General features: G+C 43.3%; 1 protein-coding gene across 4 annotated transcripts; it reads right to left on the reverse strand.

Moving 5' to 3' along the window:
• Positions 1-2,700: 2,700 nt before the first annotated feature.
• CLSPN (claspin) lies at positions 2,701-16,894 on the reverse strand. Of its 4 annotated transcripts, none has more exons than XM_054648360.2 (25): positions 16,746-16,894; positions 15,845-15,974; positions 14,835-15,289; positions 14,376-14,540; positions 13,705-13,794; positions 13,413-13,485; positions 13,048-13,156; positions 11,968-12,521; positions 11,322-11,513; positions 10,693-10,889; positions 10,153-10,355; positions 9,909-9,973; positions 9,308-9,513; positions 8,577-8,737; positions 8,264-8,490; positions 7,947-8,061; positions 7,179-7,260; positions 6,774-6,865; positions 6,049-6,213; positions 5,843-5,964; positions 5,086-5,213; positions 4,702-4,804; positions 4,535-4,617; positions 4,184-4,345; positions 2,701-3,983 (listed from the first exon to the last, which is right to left on the reverse strand). In XM_054648360.2, the coding sequence occupies exons 1-25, from the start codon at positions 16,782-16,784 to the stop codon at positions 3,870-3,872; spliced, it is 4,032 nt and encodes a 1,343-aa protein (XP_054504335.2). In that variant the 5' UTR covers positions 16,785-16,894; the 3' UTR covers positions 2,701-3,869. The 4 variants fall into 4 exon arrangements, with proteins under 4 accessions (XP_054504335.2, XP_077045728.1, XP_077045727.1 ...); XM_077189613.1 differs by having other exon boundaries at positions 7,947-8,058; positions 14,376-14,543; XM_077189612.1 differs by having other exon boundaries at positions 14,376-14,543.
• Between the last annotated feature and the right edge of the window lie 3,194 nt (positions 16,895-20,088).

A 20,088-nucleotide genomic window follows, 5' to 3' on the forward strand; every position in this document is an offset into this window, starting at 1 on the left:
AGCCCTGGCTGCCAGGGGGCTGCTCCAGGCTCAGCTCTGGGGAATGCAGCAGCAAGCAGGGTGGCCAAGCCAATCACAACAGAGGGCTCTTGCTTTTATTATATTTCTTTATTATTTCTGTATTTCTTGCATTATCCATTCCCTTTCAGCCATCCATGCTGCTCTCCATCTCCTGTTTTTCCTTTTCCAACAAGAAAATCCAAAGGAGAAAAAAAAAACAGACACCAAAAACCATCACCTGCTCTGCTCCCAAACCCAACTAAAATATTTATTTAGGCCCAAAAACCCACCCCATCCATCCCTGAGGAAGGGATGCCCCAGTCAATGAGCAGAGTGAAAGCCAGGGAGGGTAAATAACTGTGACATGGCTGCTCTGGAAGACACCCCCGTGGGTGCCTGGGGGTCTTTTTGTCCTTTAACCCTCATAATGGGTCTGGGACAACTGATTAGAGGCCCAGGACAGATGAGGTGCAGAGCTCACATGGTGAGTGCTCACCAAACCTGCTCCATGCTGCTTTTTATGTGTCCACTCCAACATAATTTTTCACATGTTGGAAATACAGATGATTTTAGCCTGGGTCCATCTGGTTTCCCAAATAACCTGTCTATTTGATAAATAACATAAATTAAATTAGACAAGACAAACAAATAGTTTTTTTTCTCTCCCCTTTTCAGTCTCTTGGCAAAAAAGGGAAAGAAAACATAATTCAGTGAGTGCCTTGAGCCCCGAGGAGCCGTGCAGCGGCGGGAGCTGGGATTATGAACGTGTCTGCAATGTCAACCTTTACCACACACCTAGGGCTGCTCCTCCCTCTGCTTTTAAGTCCTTTTTAAAAAAAAATTCTCCATTATCATTTGGGTTCCCAAAAGCTCATTCTGTCTGCAAACTCAGCAGGTACTGTTGTGCATTAGCAGCACTGCTCTTATCAAGGTTCCTGTGGTGCAGTCAAGGATCAGGAACTCAGAGCTCAGGGGTTTTGTTCCTCCTGTGGGAAAGGGAAACTGAGGCACAGAGAGGTGTTGTTATTATTAGAGCTACCCAACTCAGATGAAAATCTCAGGCTGCAGCCACTTCTGCACCAAAGTCCCACCCAAACATCACCAATCACAGCATTCAGCTGTAACTCTGAGTTATCCCAAGGCAACTTAGGGCAAAAAAAAGAGAGGGAAATGGAAGAAGTGGAATCAGCTCTTCCTTCAGCCCAGGAGAGCCCTGCAGACACCATTCACAGCATCACTGAGGTTGGAAAAGGCCTCCAGGATCATCAAGTCCAACCTCTGAGCAGCTTCTGCTGAGGCTGAGCTGCAGCAGTGCCTGGATGCAGGACCCTCATCCCCACCCTGAGCCATTCCCTCCTTCCCAGCCCACCCCTGGCACTTCCAGCAGCAATGGGGAGGATTTTTGTCCCTGTTAGCACAGCAGCCTCACATCCATGCCAGGAGGGGAGAGCTGAATCAATACCTGAAAATGAGAAGGCAAAGCTGAGTTAATGTGCCAGACAGGAGCAGAGGGGCAGCCCTGGAAAAGCTGGAGCCAGGAGATGGATGGGATATTCCTTGATATTCCAGCTCCCACAGAACCTGTCCTTGGCCTCCTCCAATTCCCTCCCATGGAACAGGCTCCCAGGCAAGGAATTTTTAGGGTTCAATGCAGAGCTTCCAGCAGCAACTGACAAACCCTGAACTACTGCAAAGTTGTGGGGGAAATGCAGCCAGAAACCTTCCCCTTCCATGTATTTCAATTTACAAGCTTTTCAGGCTCAATGGTATTTTTCTACCCTTGGCTCTGGAACAAGGGAAACGTATTTTAAAGGGAAAATTCTACAGGGAAAGCAAAATAAAAGCCATAATTATGGCTAGTAGCATGTGCTGAGGAGAAGCCAGGAAACCACCAGGACCCAGCCAATCCTCTAAAGGTGCTCCTCAAACTACCACGTTCTAATGCAAAAATGTGGCAATTATAGGTCTCTATAAATTTAATCCCTTGCAATGCCAGAGCATGGAAAACTGCAAGAATTTCCCCTGGAGTCAAGACACAGCTTAAGCTTTAATGATTTTGCTTTGCCCCTGTGCCAGAGCAAGCACATTCTCTTGCTGCACTCTAGTGGCAGAGCAGGAGCAAAATCCTGGGAAAATGCCCAAATTTGGGGCTTGAATGTTTTTGCCCAACAAAGCTGGGCTGAATTAGTTCACCTTTCATATCAGTGAAACACTGATAAAGAATGAAGTGAGTGTTCAGAAATCTTTCAGTTACATGGTCCTTCAAGAAAAGCCTGATAACGAGGAAGGAAAGGTCATTCCTCTTCCCTAAACCTCCAATCCCAAATCCAGGTACACCAATCATTAGAATTGCTGCACTGACCTGAAACAGACACTTCTCAAGACCAGGATAAAGAAAGTTTTGTCTAGGAACTAAAAAATCCAAAACTATTGAAGCAGGAAAAAAACATATTCTTCAGGCCAAGAATTTTGTGCAAACCCAAGTGGAAGACTTGAGGAGTTGAAAATCCACCCTCCAATAAACACAAGGGGTTGTTTTTGTTGTATTCCAATATTATTGCAGCTGTTCCTAGTGAAGGGCTGAGTTGTGGCTACAAAAAAAAGGCAGCAATGAAAAAACAGACAGACAGAAATAAAAAACATTTGGTGGGAAAACCCCAAGACATGAGCAAAATCCTATAAATTAATTATAACTGCCTCCAAAATTAAAACCATGTTTTATTGTAAAGTTGCACTTCAATTAGTACCATAATTCTTTATAACATACTGTACAATAAAATATTTTACACACAGCACATCAGGCATGTGCTCAAGATGTTACAAAATTTACAGCTCAGACATTTCTGCAATGGGGTCAGCACCTCAGGTATGTGACATCCACTCCCAGAGAGGTTTAGTTTTAGAGCAGGACCCTGTGGTACCAATATCTGCTCTCCAACACCTTCAGCTTGTGATCAGAAACATCAGGAATGCTGGACACTGGCTCATGTTTCTGTCACACTGTTTGGAATAGTTGTGAATGACAGCTCCTTATAAATTCCCTCATTCTAGAGCAGCCCTTTCCTTACTGGCTGCTCAGCAATGGATGGTTTCTCTTGGATGAGTGCATGAAAACAACAGAATGCATGGTTAAAGATAGCCTGGAGTTGGGCAAACCAAAGCAACCCCAGCAATGCAAATAAACCCCCCCAGACCTTTTCCTCTCCCACACGTCTCTCACGTTCTTCCCTCTCCACACACACATCCATCTGTAAGTTTAAGGACATCAGCAGTAATAAAAACTTGGAAAGAAACCCTTCTCATATTGCCTCAGAAGAGACTGGGACCTTTCCCACAAAGTAAACATTTCAAGGATAAATTAGAGCTTCTAAAAAGGAGAAGCTTAATAAATGCTCAACATTAAAAATAAGACACTGGAGGGAGCCACAGCTAAAACTTTGTGCTGCAATTGTAAACAAGTGTCCTGCCATGGCCAACACTGCTTCATTCTCTCCCAGAGCTGCAGAAACTCCTCCTTTATTGTGCTTTCAGTTACCTGAGGTATTTCCTTGTCACACCAATGGCATTTCCAGGTGGAACTGATACCTCTGCAGCACCTGTGAGGACAGCCCACAGCAGTGGAAGTTTCCTTAATGCTTGGGAAAGATCAAGACAGCATTTCATTCCAAACCAGGAATGGATTTTGTGCTCCCATTTGCCACAGAGGACTGAGAAAAAACAAAGCACAAAACCACTGCCTGGAAATTACTGGAACTTGTGAATGAGGTGGTGGCACCCATTTGTTTCCTTGGCTGGTGATTTCTGGCAGATTGGCAAAATAAACTGCAGCTGGCAAAGGGGAGACAATCTCTGGCTCCAAGCAGGAATATTCAGCTCTCCAAATACTGGAAAATGCTTCTGCTTTGACTGGATTCCTCTGAGCTCTCTAGCCTGGGCCGCTTTGCTGCTGATGTTATCACTGCAGAAGGGCCTCTCTTCTTCACCTAAGGGCAGTCAAATACATTAAAATTTACAACATGTCCAAAAAAAAAAGTTTAAATTCTGAGTTATTAGAGAAATATTCCCTGTGTGCTCTCATACCAAATATTTAAGACAGCAGAGCTCTCAACTGCTTGGCAGATTTCAGTGCCTGTATATTCAAATAATCTGCACAACTGGCAGCACCTGCTACCCAAATGTTTACCTGAGGTTTTGATTTCTCCTTTGCCTCTTCACTCTTCTCTGGTGAAAGTGTATGGAAGACAAAATTCCTTGAATTTCGAGGGGCATTTGGATTAAGATCTGACATTGCTGCCAGCTTCTGAAGGACAGCTTTAGGTCTGTTCAAGAGTGACCCATTTTTTATCTGAAAGGCAAAGAAAAGCTGCATTAAACCACTCTCAGGAAACAAGGCAGGTTGCTCAGTAAGTTACTCTGCAGAGAAAATCTACTCTCTGCTCACACATTACAACAACACAAATCAGGAGTGCCCAGAATTCAGGGGCAGCTCACTTGGCTGTGTTGGGAAATGCCATTTTTGAGGACTGGTACCCACCTGGATGTCACTGGCAGGTCTGAAGGCTTCAAATGGGTTCCTGGGTAACAGAGCTGAGCCTTGTGCCACCACTGCTGGGCTGGCTGGCAGAGACATGGGGGAAAGATCAGTTTTTGAACTCTTTTCCCCACCTCTTTTCTTGTCACTTCAATAAAAATCAAACTCACCTTTCTTCTGCAGGGATTTGGCAGTCACCTTTTTTGCCAGCTTCATGAATTCGCTGTCTCCACCAATTTCTTCCTCTTCCTCCTGCTCTTTGTTTTTTTCCTTCTGTAGCAGAGAGAAGACAATTGAAAAATTTCATATTACAAATGGACATTTCATTCAGTATTTTAAGTAATTTTCTTTATGTAAATTAATTTTATTTACTTTCTACTGTAAGAAGTTATTGTAATTTCTTAGATACTTCATCATCCTGGTTCTATTAATGAACAGCATCACATTCAGCTGAGAAATCTGACCTAATACTGAAGTTTAACTTGAGGAATGAACAATTTCACATCCAGCAATGATACAGAGACTGAGCAAGCCCTTCCAGCAGCTCACCCTACCTGCTCACGGAGCCACTGCTCTCGCTCAAATCGCTCCTTCCTCCACTTCACTTCTGTCTCATCAAACTCTTCATTCTCCTCCTCGTTATCTGAATCTCTCTGAAACAAGTCCATCTGTGAAGCAAAATCTAGGCAACAAAACAAGACAGTCAGCTATCGGTTTTGAAAAGGGAGGCTAGTAAAAAACAACAACCAAAAAAACCCCAAAGCAAATCAAACAAACAAGGCAAAAAAAACCCCAACCAAACAAAAAAAAAAACCCAGAATCATCCCTCCCCAACTTATTTCTGAAATATTTTATTGAGGACCACAAAGTGCTACTTCACACACACACACACAAGCTCTGTTTTCAATCTTTCTCCCCCTCCCTGAACTCTGGATCATGGGTCACTGTGGTGGTGTTCACAGGGGTCTGAGGATGAGGGAAGAGATGAGGATCTGACTCCATGTTTAGAAGGCTGATTTATTATTTTATGATATATATTATATTAAAACTATACTAAAAGAATAGAAAAAAGGAATAGGAAAAATAATGGAATGATAACAAAAGCTTGTGACTCTCAGAGTCTGAGCCAGCTGGGCTGTGATTGGCCATTAATTAGAAACAACCACATGAGCCCAATCCCAGATGCACCTGTTGCATTCCACAGCAGCAGATAACCATTGGTTACATTTTGTTCCTGAGGCCTCTCAGCTTCTCGGGAGAAAAAAACCCTAAGGAAAAGACTTTTCATAAACTGTGTCTGTGACAGGTCACCTATGTTTTTCCATCTGAACCTCCTGGTCCTGCCCGGGCCGTCGCTGTGCAGGTCCCCATCCAGCAGGTACCGCTCCTGGTACAGGCGGAGCTGCCGTTTGTCATCGTCCAGCATGGCCTTCCTGCCAGCACAGGGGACAGGGACAGGTTAGGCCAGCTTGGCCAGGGCCTTACACACCCAAAAACCTGCTGAGAATGGCACTGACATGTGGAATTTCTGTATTTGGTTTCCTAATTCTGCGTCGTTTGGGAGCTCCTCGTCGATAATCTCTTCTTCGTATTCGTTCAGGTCTTCACCGTCATACTCATCCTCACTTCCCACATCACTCCCCGACAGCTCTGCCTCCTCTTCCATGAAATCTTGCAGTTTTCTAGGAAAAATGTCAAAAGAGTTCAGTTTGGGAGCAAAACAGCCATCACACAAATCTTCTGAAAGCAAGATTTATCTTTTGACCTAAAATGAACACATTTCCTAAGGATGTATCCTAATTTCTCATGTAATTTTTGGAAAGACCAAGCCTTGAGTTCTTGCACATTTACACACATAGCCTGGCATCATGTACCACCCCAAACCATTGTCATCCACCAGATTGCAAAGATGATGGCAATAACTGTCAACTCTGGGTTTTTCTTGCTAGAACAAATAAGATCTTAAGACATGAGGAATGACAACAATATTCTTGCATCCCTTTTTTTGGTCAAAAAAAAAAAAATGCTGCACTGCTTTTATTGTGGCTTTTTGATTTCCATACATAATGGAAATCATCTATAAGCCACAAGTGACACAGTTAAATTCATGTAATATGATAGCTCCAAAGTAAAAAACCAGACCATATAAACATTTGCTAGAGAGGGAATAATTCCAAACTAAACTTCTAGTACTGTTAATATTCTATTTTCTCTGGTAATTAAGATTTTAAAAAATAATTACAGTTTTTTCTTTAAGCCTGGTCTATGTCTCAGCAGTTCTTCTTCATCACTCACTTCTGCTTCTTCAGCAGCACTATCTTCACCTTTTTCATCCTGTCAAAGAGAAAGTTTCCAGAAATAAGAAATTTCTCAGAGTGGATTGCTTTGTAATGACAGATTTGTGTGTTCTTCAATTAACAAGACACTAAAACATGAGGCATATTTCAGAGGATTTGCCTTTTTCACTGTATCATTATATTAAAGAGATCTTTTAAGTGATCCAAAGTTTGCTCTGACAGATGTTTCAGTAGTTCCCTTGTTAGGGAAGTTGTGGTACTTTGCATTGATGGATATATTAAAAACCTAGAAAGATAAATGGGATTTTATCCATTTTATCCAGCAGCTGCCTGGCTCCATCAGTTCACACCTCTTCACTTGCACAGGCCTCATCATCTGTTAAAAGCTGAAAACCACCAAGTTCTTCTTGTTCCTCCTCTTCTTCCTCTTCCCTAGGGAAAACACAAATGGGAGAAAGGCATTTTCATTTTACCTCCAGTAAACCAAGGCAAAATTTCAACACCCACCTCAGCTGCTATCAAGCAATTCCCTGGGAGTGCTCAGAGCTCCAATCTGCCAGCAGCATTTAGCAATAACTGCCTCAAATCCCCATGTGAGTTGATATTTTAAGACTTCAGGTCTTCACTTGCAGAAACCATGGGACAAGCACTAATTTTTCCAATTTTTTTCCTCCTCTCAAATTCCTCTTGGATCCCCTTAGCATTCCCACTTATTAAGCCCCACTATCCTTTTGTCAGGCAGCCCTACACTCTGCAATTTAGTCAATAAAAAACTCCAAGTATCCAACTTTGTTATGGCAGCTTGGCAACAGCCCAGAACAGACTCCAAAAAGTCCCACTTTTAATCACCTTTTCTCAGTTTAATGAAAGTTCTTCACTATTTCTTTCACTATCAGTGTAAGACAAAGGATTCCCCTTCACAGTAGCTGTGGGAAACAGTTGATGCTGCCAATTAGAGAGTAATTGCTGAGCAATTTGCAATATTCCTCCCTTTCACCTCCAAAACAAGCACACTTTCACTGACAGCAAATTCATGTTAAACAAGAAAACACTTCTAAGAGTGAAACAGGAGAGTTACCAGAATTAACTTCTGTAAATTTTAGGAGAGCAATGCTAACCTGTCTGTGGGAAAGGAGCCTGAGCAGAGCTCCAGAGCCTCTGCCATTGGATCTTCTATGTCACTGTCTTTTTCTGCCTTGGAAGACACTGAAGAAGCCCATGTTGGAGAACCTGCTACAGAAAGAAATAAGATGCAACTTATTTAAATTATTTCTGCTCTTAAAGTGTCAGAGAACACCCCAGAAATAAAACTGCATATGCTCCCAACAAAGACAAAACTCCACATGTGGCATCAGCACCCAGACTTGAAGTCACCTCAGCTAAAAATTTCTAAATCAAGTAACCAGCAAAGCTGAGAAAAGAATTCAGGACGTACTCTGAGACATGAATTTCCCTGAACAAAGATTAAGCAGCTCCTCCATGTTCTGCTTTTTGGTGCTGCTGGTGTTTGGCACGTGCTCAGCTTGGCTGCTGAACTGTCCAGAACACAGGTCCAGTAACTCATCCATGTTGGCATCCATGGCATTCTCATCCATGCTGGCCAGTGGCAGCTGATGCTTTGAGGATTGGTATTTGTTCCTGTGTTGTCCAACATTCAAGAACCTGAAAGAAAGGCTGTAGTTAGAAAAATCTTGCTGGTCTGCACATCTTATTTCTGTTAAACACCATCCTTTACAACCATCACTCACCCATCTGCATCAAGCAGCTGGCTTTGAGTGTCATCTTCCAGGGAAAACTGAAATCTTGACTCCCCAGCCCCTGGAAATAAACTCTTGGGCTCAGGAGAGGCATTATAGAGGTCCTGGGAATCTTCTATGGGAAGAGAAGGCTCAGAGGTCTTTCCTGAGCTCTAATCAAGGGAATACAAAAATATAGAAGTTGTTTAGCAAGCTTAAATTTAAATGTGTTGGAAGGAACAGAGAAAGTTGTGGCTGCCCCATCCCTGAGTGTTCCTGGCCAGGCTGGATGGGGCTTGGAACACCCTGGGACAGTGGAAGGTGTCCCTGCACATGGCACGGGCTGGGATGAGATGAACTTTGAGGTTCCTTCCAACCCAAACCATGCAGGAGCCAAATTATATCCACACTGCTCCATTACACCACAGGAGTTCACTGCTATCAGATGTTGTGTAGCCCATGCAAGCATTCTTAAAACCATATTTATGATGCATGTATTTTAGATATAAAAGCCAGATTATAGCATCATTTCTTTAATGCTTTAGTATATAAGTTTTATAATGCCATTTTTATCCATTCCAATGTGGACACAAACCCAAGGGGCAGTTTGCTCTTCTGAAATCTCACTGATACCAAAGCATTTATCTGGGTTGATTCTTTTGATAGCTCTGACCATCAGGATAAAATACATTTATTTACTTCCCACTGTGTTATACTATAAGACATGACCAGGAGAATCTCACCTTGGAAGCAGAGCTGATAAAACTTGTTTTGAAGAATCCTGGGGAGGGTGACCTGAACCCCCCTGCTGCAGGGAAGAAGCTCCCTCCCCTCGAGGCCTGCTTGTTACAGGGCTGGTAGGATGGGATCATGGAGCCAATGAACTCAAAGCTGCTGTTGTGGCTGTTCTCCTTTGGCAGTGCTGGTAGAGAAAATGAATCATCATCCTCTGGAAATAAAAAAAAAATATAGTGCTTAATATTTCTGTGTGTGTAATCCAGCAAAACCTCAATATAATATTATGCAACACTGACACCTTGCTAAAAATTCATTTTGTGATCATGTTGGATTTCCTTCTTCTCACAGGGTGCATATTACACTTTTTTACTTTTCTGACATTTTATATTTCTTCCAGTATTATTTTGAACAGTATTTTTCCCTCTAGTTTTTTCAAGCCACCCATTTTTTCACCAATCTAAACTTTTAAAACTATACCATACTATATAACTATATACAGGTGATGAAATAACAGAAATTCTGAATACCAGTCTTAAATAGAAACTTTTACATATGCTAAATTAAAAAAAACCCCAACAATTATCTAGGGCAATAATTCTACTTTACCTAACTTGTTAGGTCCTTTGTCTACAGTTTCTTCCATTTCCAGTTTTTCATCAGGAAGAGAATATCTGCAATTCATAAAAGATATTTGCTAATAAATTTAGGACTTAAATTTATATAATTGCAAATAAAAACAAAACAAAGGAACACAAAAATACTTACAAAAGGCACTTTAAATTAAAAAACTACACATGCTGATCAAATTTAAAATTTCTCAGTCATCACTTTTAAGGCTTGGATTATTTACCCCATTTTTGAGGAGCTGTCCTTAAAAAGCATCAATGTAGACTCTGTTGAAGGATGTTTTGGAACAGAATCACCATGTTCAGATTTCTCCAGCTTCTCTCCATCAATGGATTCTTTGTCACTTTCTTTATCACAATCTTCGGTGTGTTTCTCTTCTGTATCTTCATTATCTTCCTCTGCTTCATCAAGGAGAAATTCTGAATTCTAAAAAACATCCCCAAAACACATCACAGATAATGATTATGGTCATGGCAAATCCTACCCCAGGTGAGGCATGTGAGCTGTTTGGCCCTGCCAGCAACGAGCCAAGGATTTATAAAAAGGGAAAAGGGCATCAAAACCTTTTAAACACTTCTATTTGATTTTATAGTGTTTAGATAAATAGAGAAAATACTCATGAGTTCAAGGTTAGACAATCCAGCTTCTAGGAGGAATTCTTAGCAATTCCCCCAGTCAGTAGTGTACCAAAGTCCCATTCCACAGGGGAGAGGAAGCAGAACAGAGATGCTGATGAGGTTATGGAAAAATGCTGCATACAGACCTCATGATCACCTTCTTCTTCTTCTTCTTCCTCCTCAGACTCATCTGTCATCTCTTCCTCCTCCTCCTCCTCCTCCTCCTCCTCCAGCATCTCCTCATTGTCCAGCTTAAACAGCGCATGCCGCTTCTGCCGCTCCTCGGTCCTGCGGAGCTTCATGGCCTCCTGCAGCTTGGCCTTCAGGGCCTGCAGCTTTTCACCTGCACAGGAAAAGATTCAGGGAAGGGTTTGGGTTGGAAGAGACCTTGAAGTTCACCCCTTTCCACCACTGCCATGGGCAGGAACACTCTCCACTAGACCAGGTTGCTCCAAGCCCTGTCCAGCCTGTGCTCGGACACTTACAGGGACAAGGCAGCCACAGCTTCTCATGGAACCAGGAAAAAATCCAAGGAATTAATCACAAAGATCTGACTGAGGCTGTCCTACACAGGCCACTGCTGTTTCAGTGGTCTACCAAGAATTTGTTAATTTAAAGAGGGCTATCCATTAGGGGGATATTACTGGGAACATACCCAGTAATCTTACAGAAGAAGATCCCTTCACCTGTATTCTGTAGGGCAGCATTGAGAAACATTTTCCTCTCATGCTGTGTTTTCCAATTCAATCTTTGTCTCTTCTTCTCCCCCACCAACCTGGCTTTTTGTAGACTGCTTCCTCCAGGCTCTCTGCAGCCAAAACTGCTGGCACCACATCTGCTCTCAGCTCCTCCTTCCCATCAGATGTTGTTTCCTTACGGATAATGTTCATATTTATGGCCCGTTCGCCTTTGGATTTCGATGTCTGGAGAGTGTGCTTCAAGAAACGTGCTTTCAGGGCTTCTAGTTCTTGAAATACATATTAATTAAATCAATGTGATAGCATGGAAAAGCACTGACTGTTAAAAGAGTAGGTCTTGAGCATTTCTTGCCCCCAAAGTTTAGTTTAAAGCTAAGTTAAAAAAGGATAGTTTAAAAGGTAAATCTTGAATACTAAAATATTGGCAAAACTATTCTATTCAACTAATTATAACCATCACAGAATATTTATGCTGTAGCTTGGATTTCATTGATATTAGCTAATATTAAATTATCTTACAATTGACTACCATTTGTCTACAAGACCTCAATTCACTTCCAGCCCAGCCTCCCATCCACCAAGCAATTCTAAATTTCTGCTAGCATATTTTAAAGAATCCACACTAGTAAGTGAATGTGCCTGACTGTTCTATCACCTAAATATTTCTGAGTTTTCCAGCCAAGCTCAGATCAACACTGCTTAGGACTACAACACAAGTGCTACCTTTATTTGAATCAGCTTCATCGAGGTTTATGAAGGATTCCTTGTCAGAGCAGATTCTTGGCTGGATGGACAGGTCTATTCCCAGTTCACGAAGTTTATCCAGCTTGGATTTCCTCACTTTTTCAGGCTGTGCCACCAGCCCAGGCCCCCCTTGTGGAGTTTTTGTTTCCCCTTGTACACCTGGTGCTCTTTCCTCTCTTTCCATGAGGGCATCTCCAGATGCTGGAGGAATTTCACTCTCCTTTTGCTCATCACAGTCAGTGCTCAGGCAGTTGGAGAGCTGCTGTTCCTTTGTGTTATCATCAGTTACAGACTCTGTAACTGCATGGGAATCCTCCCTGTCCTGCCTGGGCTGCTCAGCACAGTCCTCTGGCAAGTTCCTCCCTTCAGCAGCAAGAGGCTCAGTCACAGAAGCATCAACATCTCTGCCCAGGCTCATTTCTGGTTCAGCAGCTGCTGATTGATCACCTTCCATTGGCCCATCTTTGCCATCCTTGCTCAAGCTCCCAACAGCTGCAGATTCTTCATTTAGGGTCAGCTGGTATTTAGAGGACCTAAAAGAGGCAGAAAGAAACACACCACCCATGGTTAGTGTGAAATGGAGAGAAGGCTGAGGACAAACTGAAAGGAATAAACCATTTCCTAATTATTGTCATTAAGTGTAGGAAGAGATGAAGGACAGAAATTTGGAAAACTTCATGAGACCTTAAGGAAGTGTAAAAGTTTTGTACTGGTTACAGTATCAGAGTATGAAATTCCTGAGGGATTTTGTGACTACTGTAGCTTCAGTATTTTACTACACATTACTCAGAGAAGAAACAGCCCAAGTAAAATATTGGGGTTCAGTCTAAATCCCATTAAAATAACTCTGCATCAGCAAGTTCCTTCATATGAGTTACTCGTGGCCCTAATCACTTCAGCAGTATGACTCTGTCAGGAGAGCAGCATTGCCTGATGTTAGCAATGGCAGTCTCCTAATTTCCTATTTTTATGGATTTAAAGTTTGGTTATCCTCCAAAGAAAAGCTAGAGATGCCTAAAGTTTATGAAAAAATTGGATGAGGAAGGTTTAAGTCCTTACTTCAGCAGGGCCATGGCATTTCCTTTACATGCTGGTCGAGGTCTGCTCTTGAAGAAGTCATGAATACTTTTGGCCTCAGGCACGTGATATGGGAGAGACACAGATGATTCTGCCAGAGAAAAACAGTGAGAGAAGATTTAAAACATCATCTGAGCCCTTTATTTAATAACAAGTATCTTTATTTTCATTAGTTACAAAAATACCTTTAACAGGTCCTTCAATAAAAATGGTCTTGCACCCTTTGACCCTCAGTAAGCCACATTAGGTCAAAGGAGGCTCTAACCTTCTGAGTAAATTCTTTCAAATTCTCCTCTGAATTTCTGAACAGTTTATACCCCTTTACATATAAAGAATTTAAGTTTTACCTCTAAGAAGTCGTTGGGTCTCACTGTGTAGTTGTTTAATGGCTTCTTTACTCAACCGTGCTGCTTTCCGCTCCTTAGGGGGAGAAAAGGGAAAAGAAAGGTTTCTGAAGTCAGGGAACAAAACATGGGGCTCTTTCTCTGCTTCTTAAATAGTTTATTTTTCCCTTTCAAACAGCAAGGAGTCAGAATAAAGCATCCCATTTAAAAAAAATAAAACAAAACCACACTGTGCACACAAAACCATTTTAGTCATGACAAACAATCCAGAGCTTTGAAAAGATGAAGACCTCACCTTCCTTTTTGGCTCCTTTAATACAGGCTCCTCATTCTTCTCATCAAATACATGTTTGTAGCCCTCGCTGTCAGGAAAACGTTCTTTGTTCTATGGGGTATAAGAAGAAATTCAATGATTTTTATCAATACACTGGCACTATCAAGGGCAAACACATAATAAATGACTGTACAAAGCTACCACTGGTCAGCAAAGCCAGCAAGTGCAGCACAGACCCCACACAAGGGCAGATTCCAAAGCTCCTACTCCAGAATTCTTTTTAAGTTGCCAGGACAACATCCCTCCATCTTTAAAAACAAATCCAGAAGGCTCTCCTCTCTTCTGCCACAGCAGCACAGCTCCACCATGGTCACAGAGAGTTTTAGAATCTGTTCAGGTAGAAATTCCTGCTAAATCCAGTAACCATGGAATGATTTGGGTTGCAAAAGACCCTGAAGTTCATCCCATTTCAGCCCCTCCCACTGTCCCAGGGTGCTCCAAGCCCTGTCCAGCCTGGCCTTGGGCACTTCCAGGGATCCAGGGGCAGCCACAGCTGCTCTGGTCACCCTGAGCCAGGGCCTGCCCACCCTCACAGGGAACAATTCCTTCCCAATATCCCATCTAAACCTATTTTCTATCAGTATGAAAGACAGTTCATTTACAATAATTTTTGTATCACAGCCAACTGTTACCTTGTAGTGTTTTATTTTGTTTTTCACAGCTGCTCGTATGGATTCTAGGGACTCTTCATCCTCAAGGGCTTGATCATCCTCCTCTTCCAAGCCATTATCAAAGAGGTCCTTGTCATCCAGAAGACATCCACTGTCATTGAAGGGAAACCTCTCACCACCATCCACCTGCTTCCAGAATAAATTATTTGTGTGATTCCTTTCAGAAGGTCCCTTTGGTTCTTTGACATTAATTTAAAATGGCATTAAATCATCAAGTTTTTACTTCCTTAAACTGCAAATTTAATGCAATTTAATTGAAATTGACCTGCAGATTTTGCAGGTAAGACTTGTATGTTGTGGATCCCAAACCTGCTCAGGAATGTGGACACAACACTGAAGCTTTGCAACAGAATAACCACAAACAACAATATATCTAACTTAGTTGAGAAATTATCTGAGGTTTTGTGCCAAAACACCCACCTCTGCCACAGGCTTCTTTTCTTTCCTCAGCTGTTTAATTGACTCCATTATTTTCTCCTTGTCCTTTCTCCTCCTGGATTTTGCTACAGCTTCTTTTGCTGGCTCCTCTTCAATATCATGTTTATGCTTTCTGTACTTTTTCCCAGATTTTAGGGGTCTCTCCCCTCCCAGCTCACCCTCAGGCAAGGCAGAGCTCCTGCCTGTTTCAAGGTTTTCAATCTGCAGTGGGTCCCCAGTGTCACTGTCATCACTGTCCAGCAGAGCTGGGAGGATCCGGTGGGATTTTTTCTTCTTTTCAGCAGCAATGTTCTCCTTTTCCTCCCCATTTTCCTTGTCTCCACCCAAAGCATCCTCCTGCACAGCTGAGCCTCCATCCTCTTCCTCTTCACTCTCACTGTCCTCAAGCACTTTCTGGTTTTTTGCTTTTTTACGCACGAAAATTTCTTCTTCTGAATCTGGCAAAATACATGAAAATAAAGAAGTGCAACAAATTAATTAACAAACAACCAAATTTACAGCCATGAAATCTGACATATATCACCATCCACAGCAAATGAGCTTCTCAGGGAAGCATGAAAAATCTTTCACGCTTCAAACTCGACTTTCAAAAATCCACTTCTCCCCAGAGAACAGCATTTAATTAACCCAAATTGATGTTAAAGGTTTTTAACCTTTAAAAAAAAGGCAAAGCTGAAAATCCTTCATTGGTAGTGCCCTGCCTTAAAACAGTAATAAAAATCAGACTACATAGATTAAACAAAACAGGGAGGAAAGTGAATAAGCAATTACTAATAAGTAAAAAGTGAATAAGTAATTAAACACATCCCATTCAGTCTTTCTTTCTGTAGCTCATAAAACACTCTTCAGAGGTTTAAAGATGCCTGCCCACATTCTGAGCAACAAGAAGACTTTGGATTCCTACAGGTCAAGCAGCGACAATCTCCTAAAAGGTATTTATGAAACAAAAAATGTAATGTTGGAGAAAAACAATTCATGGGAATGTTACAGACCTCTGTCCTCGAAGGATGCTGTGCTCTTGCCAAGGGGCCCTGGGGATGCTGTCTCACAGCTGCCCTGGCCACTGTCAGAGTCACTGTCCAGGGGTTTCTGCAAGTCTGGGTTCAAGTCCTCCAGTGGAAGCTACAAGGCAAAATTCGATTTTTCTTAATGGGATAACATATTACTTAATGGGGTAGCATATTGCTTATGTAGTCCTGACTGCTGGCATCCAAATTCATTCCAAAACCTTGGCTAAGCCCTCACAGACAATGAAATCCACATGCTCTCTCCTTATATTTTAATTATGGCATTTACATATTTAGTAATGTTTATTGTTATTATTTATATTTACCATATTTATCAATACAAATCGCTATTCACATAATGGGTAGTACACGTGCGAGTTTGCACAGCAAAAGCACACCATTGACATTGGCTGATCGTATTCAGGCCGGACGTCTTTTACTCGTTATTTTATTATTTTATTAATTTTAATAATTTTTTTCAGAGCTGGCACGGCGGGCCCAGCAGCCCTCCCGGCATGCACCGCGCCCATAGAGAGCGGCTGAGCGCGGCCTTCCCAGCGTGTCCCGCGGCCGGCAGGGCGGGCACGGGGCATGCTGGGAGCTGTAGTCTGACAGGAAGGGCGAGCCCAGTGAAGGCGCGGGACCGCCCGTGATCAAGGGCGGCGGGCAGCGGTGGCCGGTGGCTACTGGCTCCGCCACCGGCACTGCTACCTGAATGGGCGCCGTATCCGAACAGTTACTGGAACCGCCATCTCCCTCGCTGTCCCTCCCGGGCCTTCCACCTCGCCACAGCCCGAGGAGCCGCAAGGCCTTGGGCAGCCGCGAGCTGCCTCCGCCGTCAGCAGCCGGGCGGCCATGCTGAACGGAGGGGAGCGGCAGGACTCACCTCAACAGAACCCTCCGTTGTTACCGGTAGCGCCGCCATGGCCCGCCCGCGCTCCCGCCGCCCGGGGACCGCTTCGAGCCTTCGCGCGCTGCCCTGGCCCCGCCCCGGCCCGGGATCACCCAATGGCTGCCCAGAACAGCGCCATAAGCCCCGCCCTTGACCGCCTTGTTGGGCGGGGTTCCCTGAAGCCACGCCTCCTCAGCATGGACCAATCGCGGCTCCCGCCCGCGCGCGCTATTGCGCCGCCTGGCGGTGGGGGCGCTCCGCGCGCCTGGGCTGAGGCGGGACCGTGAGGGGACATGAGGGGACACGAGGGGACACGAGGGCATGTTAGGGACTGAGGGGGAGCGAGAGGGACGTGAGGGACCGTGAGGGGCCGAAAGGGACGAGAAGAGATGCGAGGGGACGTGGGAGGCCGAGCGGGACGTGAGGGACCGAGAGGGGACGTGAGGGACCGAGCGGGGTCGTGAGGGACGAAGAGGAGAAGGGAGGGGCGTAAAGTGCCCGGGGATTTACAGCTCTGTCAATTATCGACATTGTGGGGACAAGTCTCCGCTGCCAAAACATTTCACATTGTTTCATGGGTTAAACAAAGCCTATGTTTCGTTTTGATCTTTGTGATATGCTACATGTCGTGTCTCGGTGAGAGCACACGAGTCGAGCTCATGGATATTAGATACACACAGCTATTACTGTCAGCAGTGTCCTATTTACAGAATAAAATACATGCACTTTCCATTGGCTGCTGTACAGACACTCTGAGCCAGCCCCACTCATGTTAGGTGAATGAAGGCTCGAACCTTTTGGGTAAATTCTTTCAATTTCTTTCAGTTTCTCCCTTGCATTTCTGAATATTCCCTCTACATACAAAAGATTTAAGTTTTACCTCTTGTAAGTCATCTAGTCTCATTATGTAGTTATTTAATAACTTCTTTACTTAACCTTGCTGCTTAATGCTCCTTAAGGGAAGAAAATAAAGGCTTCTGAAGCCAGAAAAATTTACTGAAAACACGTAAATCAATGAAGAACTACTCAACAGATGCAAATCACTTCATACTTCACAGATTTCACAAAATATTCGAAGTTGGAAGGGACCCACAAGGATCATCAAGTCCAAGTGCAAGGTGAATGGCCCATACAGGGATATTCTAGTACAGAGTCAATCCAAGTATGAAAATATTCTACTTTATCCATTTTGGCTTCATTTCGTTTTGTAGTTCTTTTGCAAGTAGCTGGAGGGAGAGCCCTGAGCTGGGGTGAGTGTCAGGGACCCTGTTCTGATCTACAATTGGGTGTATTTGGCACTTTTTTCATAATTACAATTACTTGTAGAACATCCTGCTAGAGTAATACACTTCCTTCCAAGTCACCCTGTGGGAATCTGCTATCACTGAAGGCAAGGGAAAAATAAGAAGTGTTTTGGGGTTTTTGGTCAGTTTTTGGGGTATTTTATTACGGTTTTGTCAGGGGCAAGGAGCAGATAGACTGATCGACCATGACAGTTCACATGGAGCCAACAAGCCTGAGAACAAAGGAAGTGAGAAAAGCAAATGTCCATGAAACCCGCCACAAACACCACAGTTCTGCTTTCTTCTAGCTGCTGCAGGAGCTACAGTAATTAATTTAATAATTAGTGTTTAGTAACAGAGGGACAGATGCTGGCTCTGCACAAACACACCTCCTCAGGGCTGCGCTCTCATGGCTGCGTCAGGATGAGAGTCAGAGTCAGCTGACAAGAAAAAGGTGACAAAAAGATTGGCCTTATTAGGTAATTTCTGATCCTGGGTTGTTACTCATACCTGGCACACAGAGGCAGCCATGGAACAGGTAAAATGTTTGCCATTAAGGAGGTTCTAAATGTCACACAGACTTTTAGCACTGGATCAAGCCCCATCTTAAGACATTTATATTATAAAAGCTAGTTTAGGAATCTGTTTTTTACTAAACAACATACTCCTTCCCCAGCTTGTAGCAGATGAGGTGTTTAGAAGGAAATCCTCAGAGATAATCCTGTCATAACTCTGATCTGTCATTCCCAAGTCCAGTCTTGACCCTGGAAATGTGGCTGTTTTCAAGATAAGGCTGGGTTAACATAGAGAAATAGGGTTCTGACTGCTGTGGCAGTGGGGATGTCTCACTATGTGTGTAATATTTATCAAGTTAATTGAATTTATAATGCAGTGAGTAAAGGCTTTAGTTATCACACTCAACATCTTACAGGACTGAGCCTTTGTATTGCAGATTTCTTGAGACAGAGATTGTATCTTTGGTGGGTTTTTTTTTAAGTACTATCTGTGTAGCCTTACATACGTGGTTTTTATACATAGATATGATGAATAATAGCATGGAAATATTGCCAGGTGTTGTGGAGGTTGTTACTGGTCTGGTAAAACTGGTTTTTTCCTCAGGTGTTCATCAGCTGCTGTCAGGGAATTATGAGAAAATCTCAGATCTATATGAGAATCTCAGATTTCATTTCATTTTAAAATAGATTTTGATGTTTCAACTTGGAAAATATCAGCCCCACAGGTTAAAAAAGGCAAATAAAATGGACTCAGCATTTATTATTTATAAAATGTTTTGACTTCTGATTTTCTGGTGAGTCAGCAGGGAGCTGTTGGTTAAACAGAACCCAGGAGGTGCACAAGAGAGCAGCTCGCTAAAATAACATAAACTGCTTAAAAAGGCAAAAAGTCCCTAGGCCCTTTATTTAATGACACATAGCTGGAAGTGTTGTCTCTTTACCAGAGGATAAATTTATTGTCTGTGAGGATAAGGGGATGTGGCCATGGCAAGATTGTCCCAGGAGCTGAACGCCCTGGTCAGTGGAACACCCTGGGTTCCCAGCCCGTTGATTCCCAGGCAGCTCCTGGGTGGTGTCCAAGGTTGTGCCAGACACTTGTGGGTCTCCAGCCCTCATGGATCTCCAGCCCTCATGGATCTCCAGCCCTCGTGGATCTCCAGCCCTTGTAGATCCTCAGCCATTCCATGTCCAAGGAGCACCTCAAGGGCTGCTGGTCACAGCCCTGACAGGTTCACTGCTGGGGCTCACCTGCCTTGTGCAAATCCTGTTTTGTCAGCTCTCAGGGCTTGAGCTGCTCACAGTGACCCTGAGATGTGTTAGAAAGTCTCTTTTCCCAGCCTGGCGGTCGAAGAAGGAGTCAGAGCTCTTCAGTTCTTGTTCTCAAGGTTGTTTATTGTTTCTTATCTATAAAATTCTTTCTCCTGGCCTGCCAAGGTCCACTCAGCAGGACAGACAGAGGCACTCTGGCCACCCTCAGGGCAGTGTTGTTATTTATCTTTTATACTAAAAACTACGTGTACAATATTTACAATAACTCCC

This window comes from Agelaius phoeniceus, chromosome 22, assembly GCF_051311805.1.
Source record: "Agelaius phoeniceus isolate bAgePho1 chromosome 22, bAgePho1.hap1, whole genome shotgun sequence".
Classification (NCBI taxonomy): Eukaryota; Metazoa; Chordata; class Aves; order Passeriformes; family Icteridae; genus Agelaius; species Agelaius phoeniceus.

What these genes read in the sequence shown, in the direction of transcription:
- CLSPN (XM_077189612.1), bottom strand. Translation starts at nt 16,784, where the DNA reads ATGGCGGCGCTACCGGTAACAACGGAGGGTTCTGTTGAG. An exon ending in AATGCCATGGCCCTGCTGAA is followed by an intron (nt 12,522 to 13,047) that starts GTAAGGACTTAA and finishes TGCCTCTTTTAG; the next exon opens with GTCCTCTAAATACCAGCTGA. An exon ending in AGGCCTGTGCAAGTGAAGAG is followed by an intron (nt 6,866 to 7,178) that starts GTGTGAACTGAT and finishes TCTCTTTGACAG; the next exon opens with GATGAAAAAGGTGAAGATAG.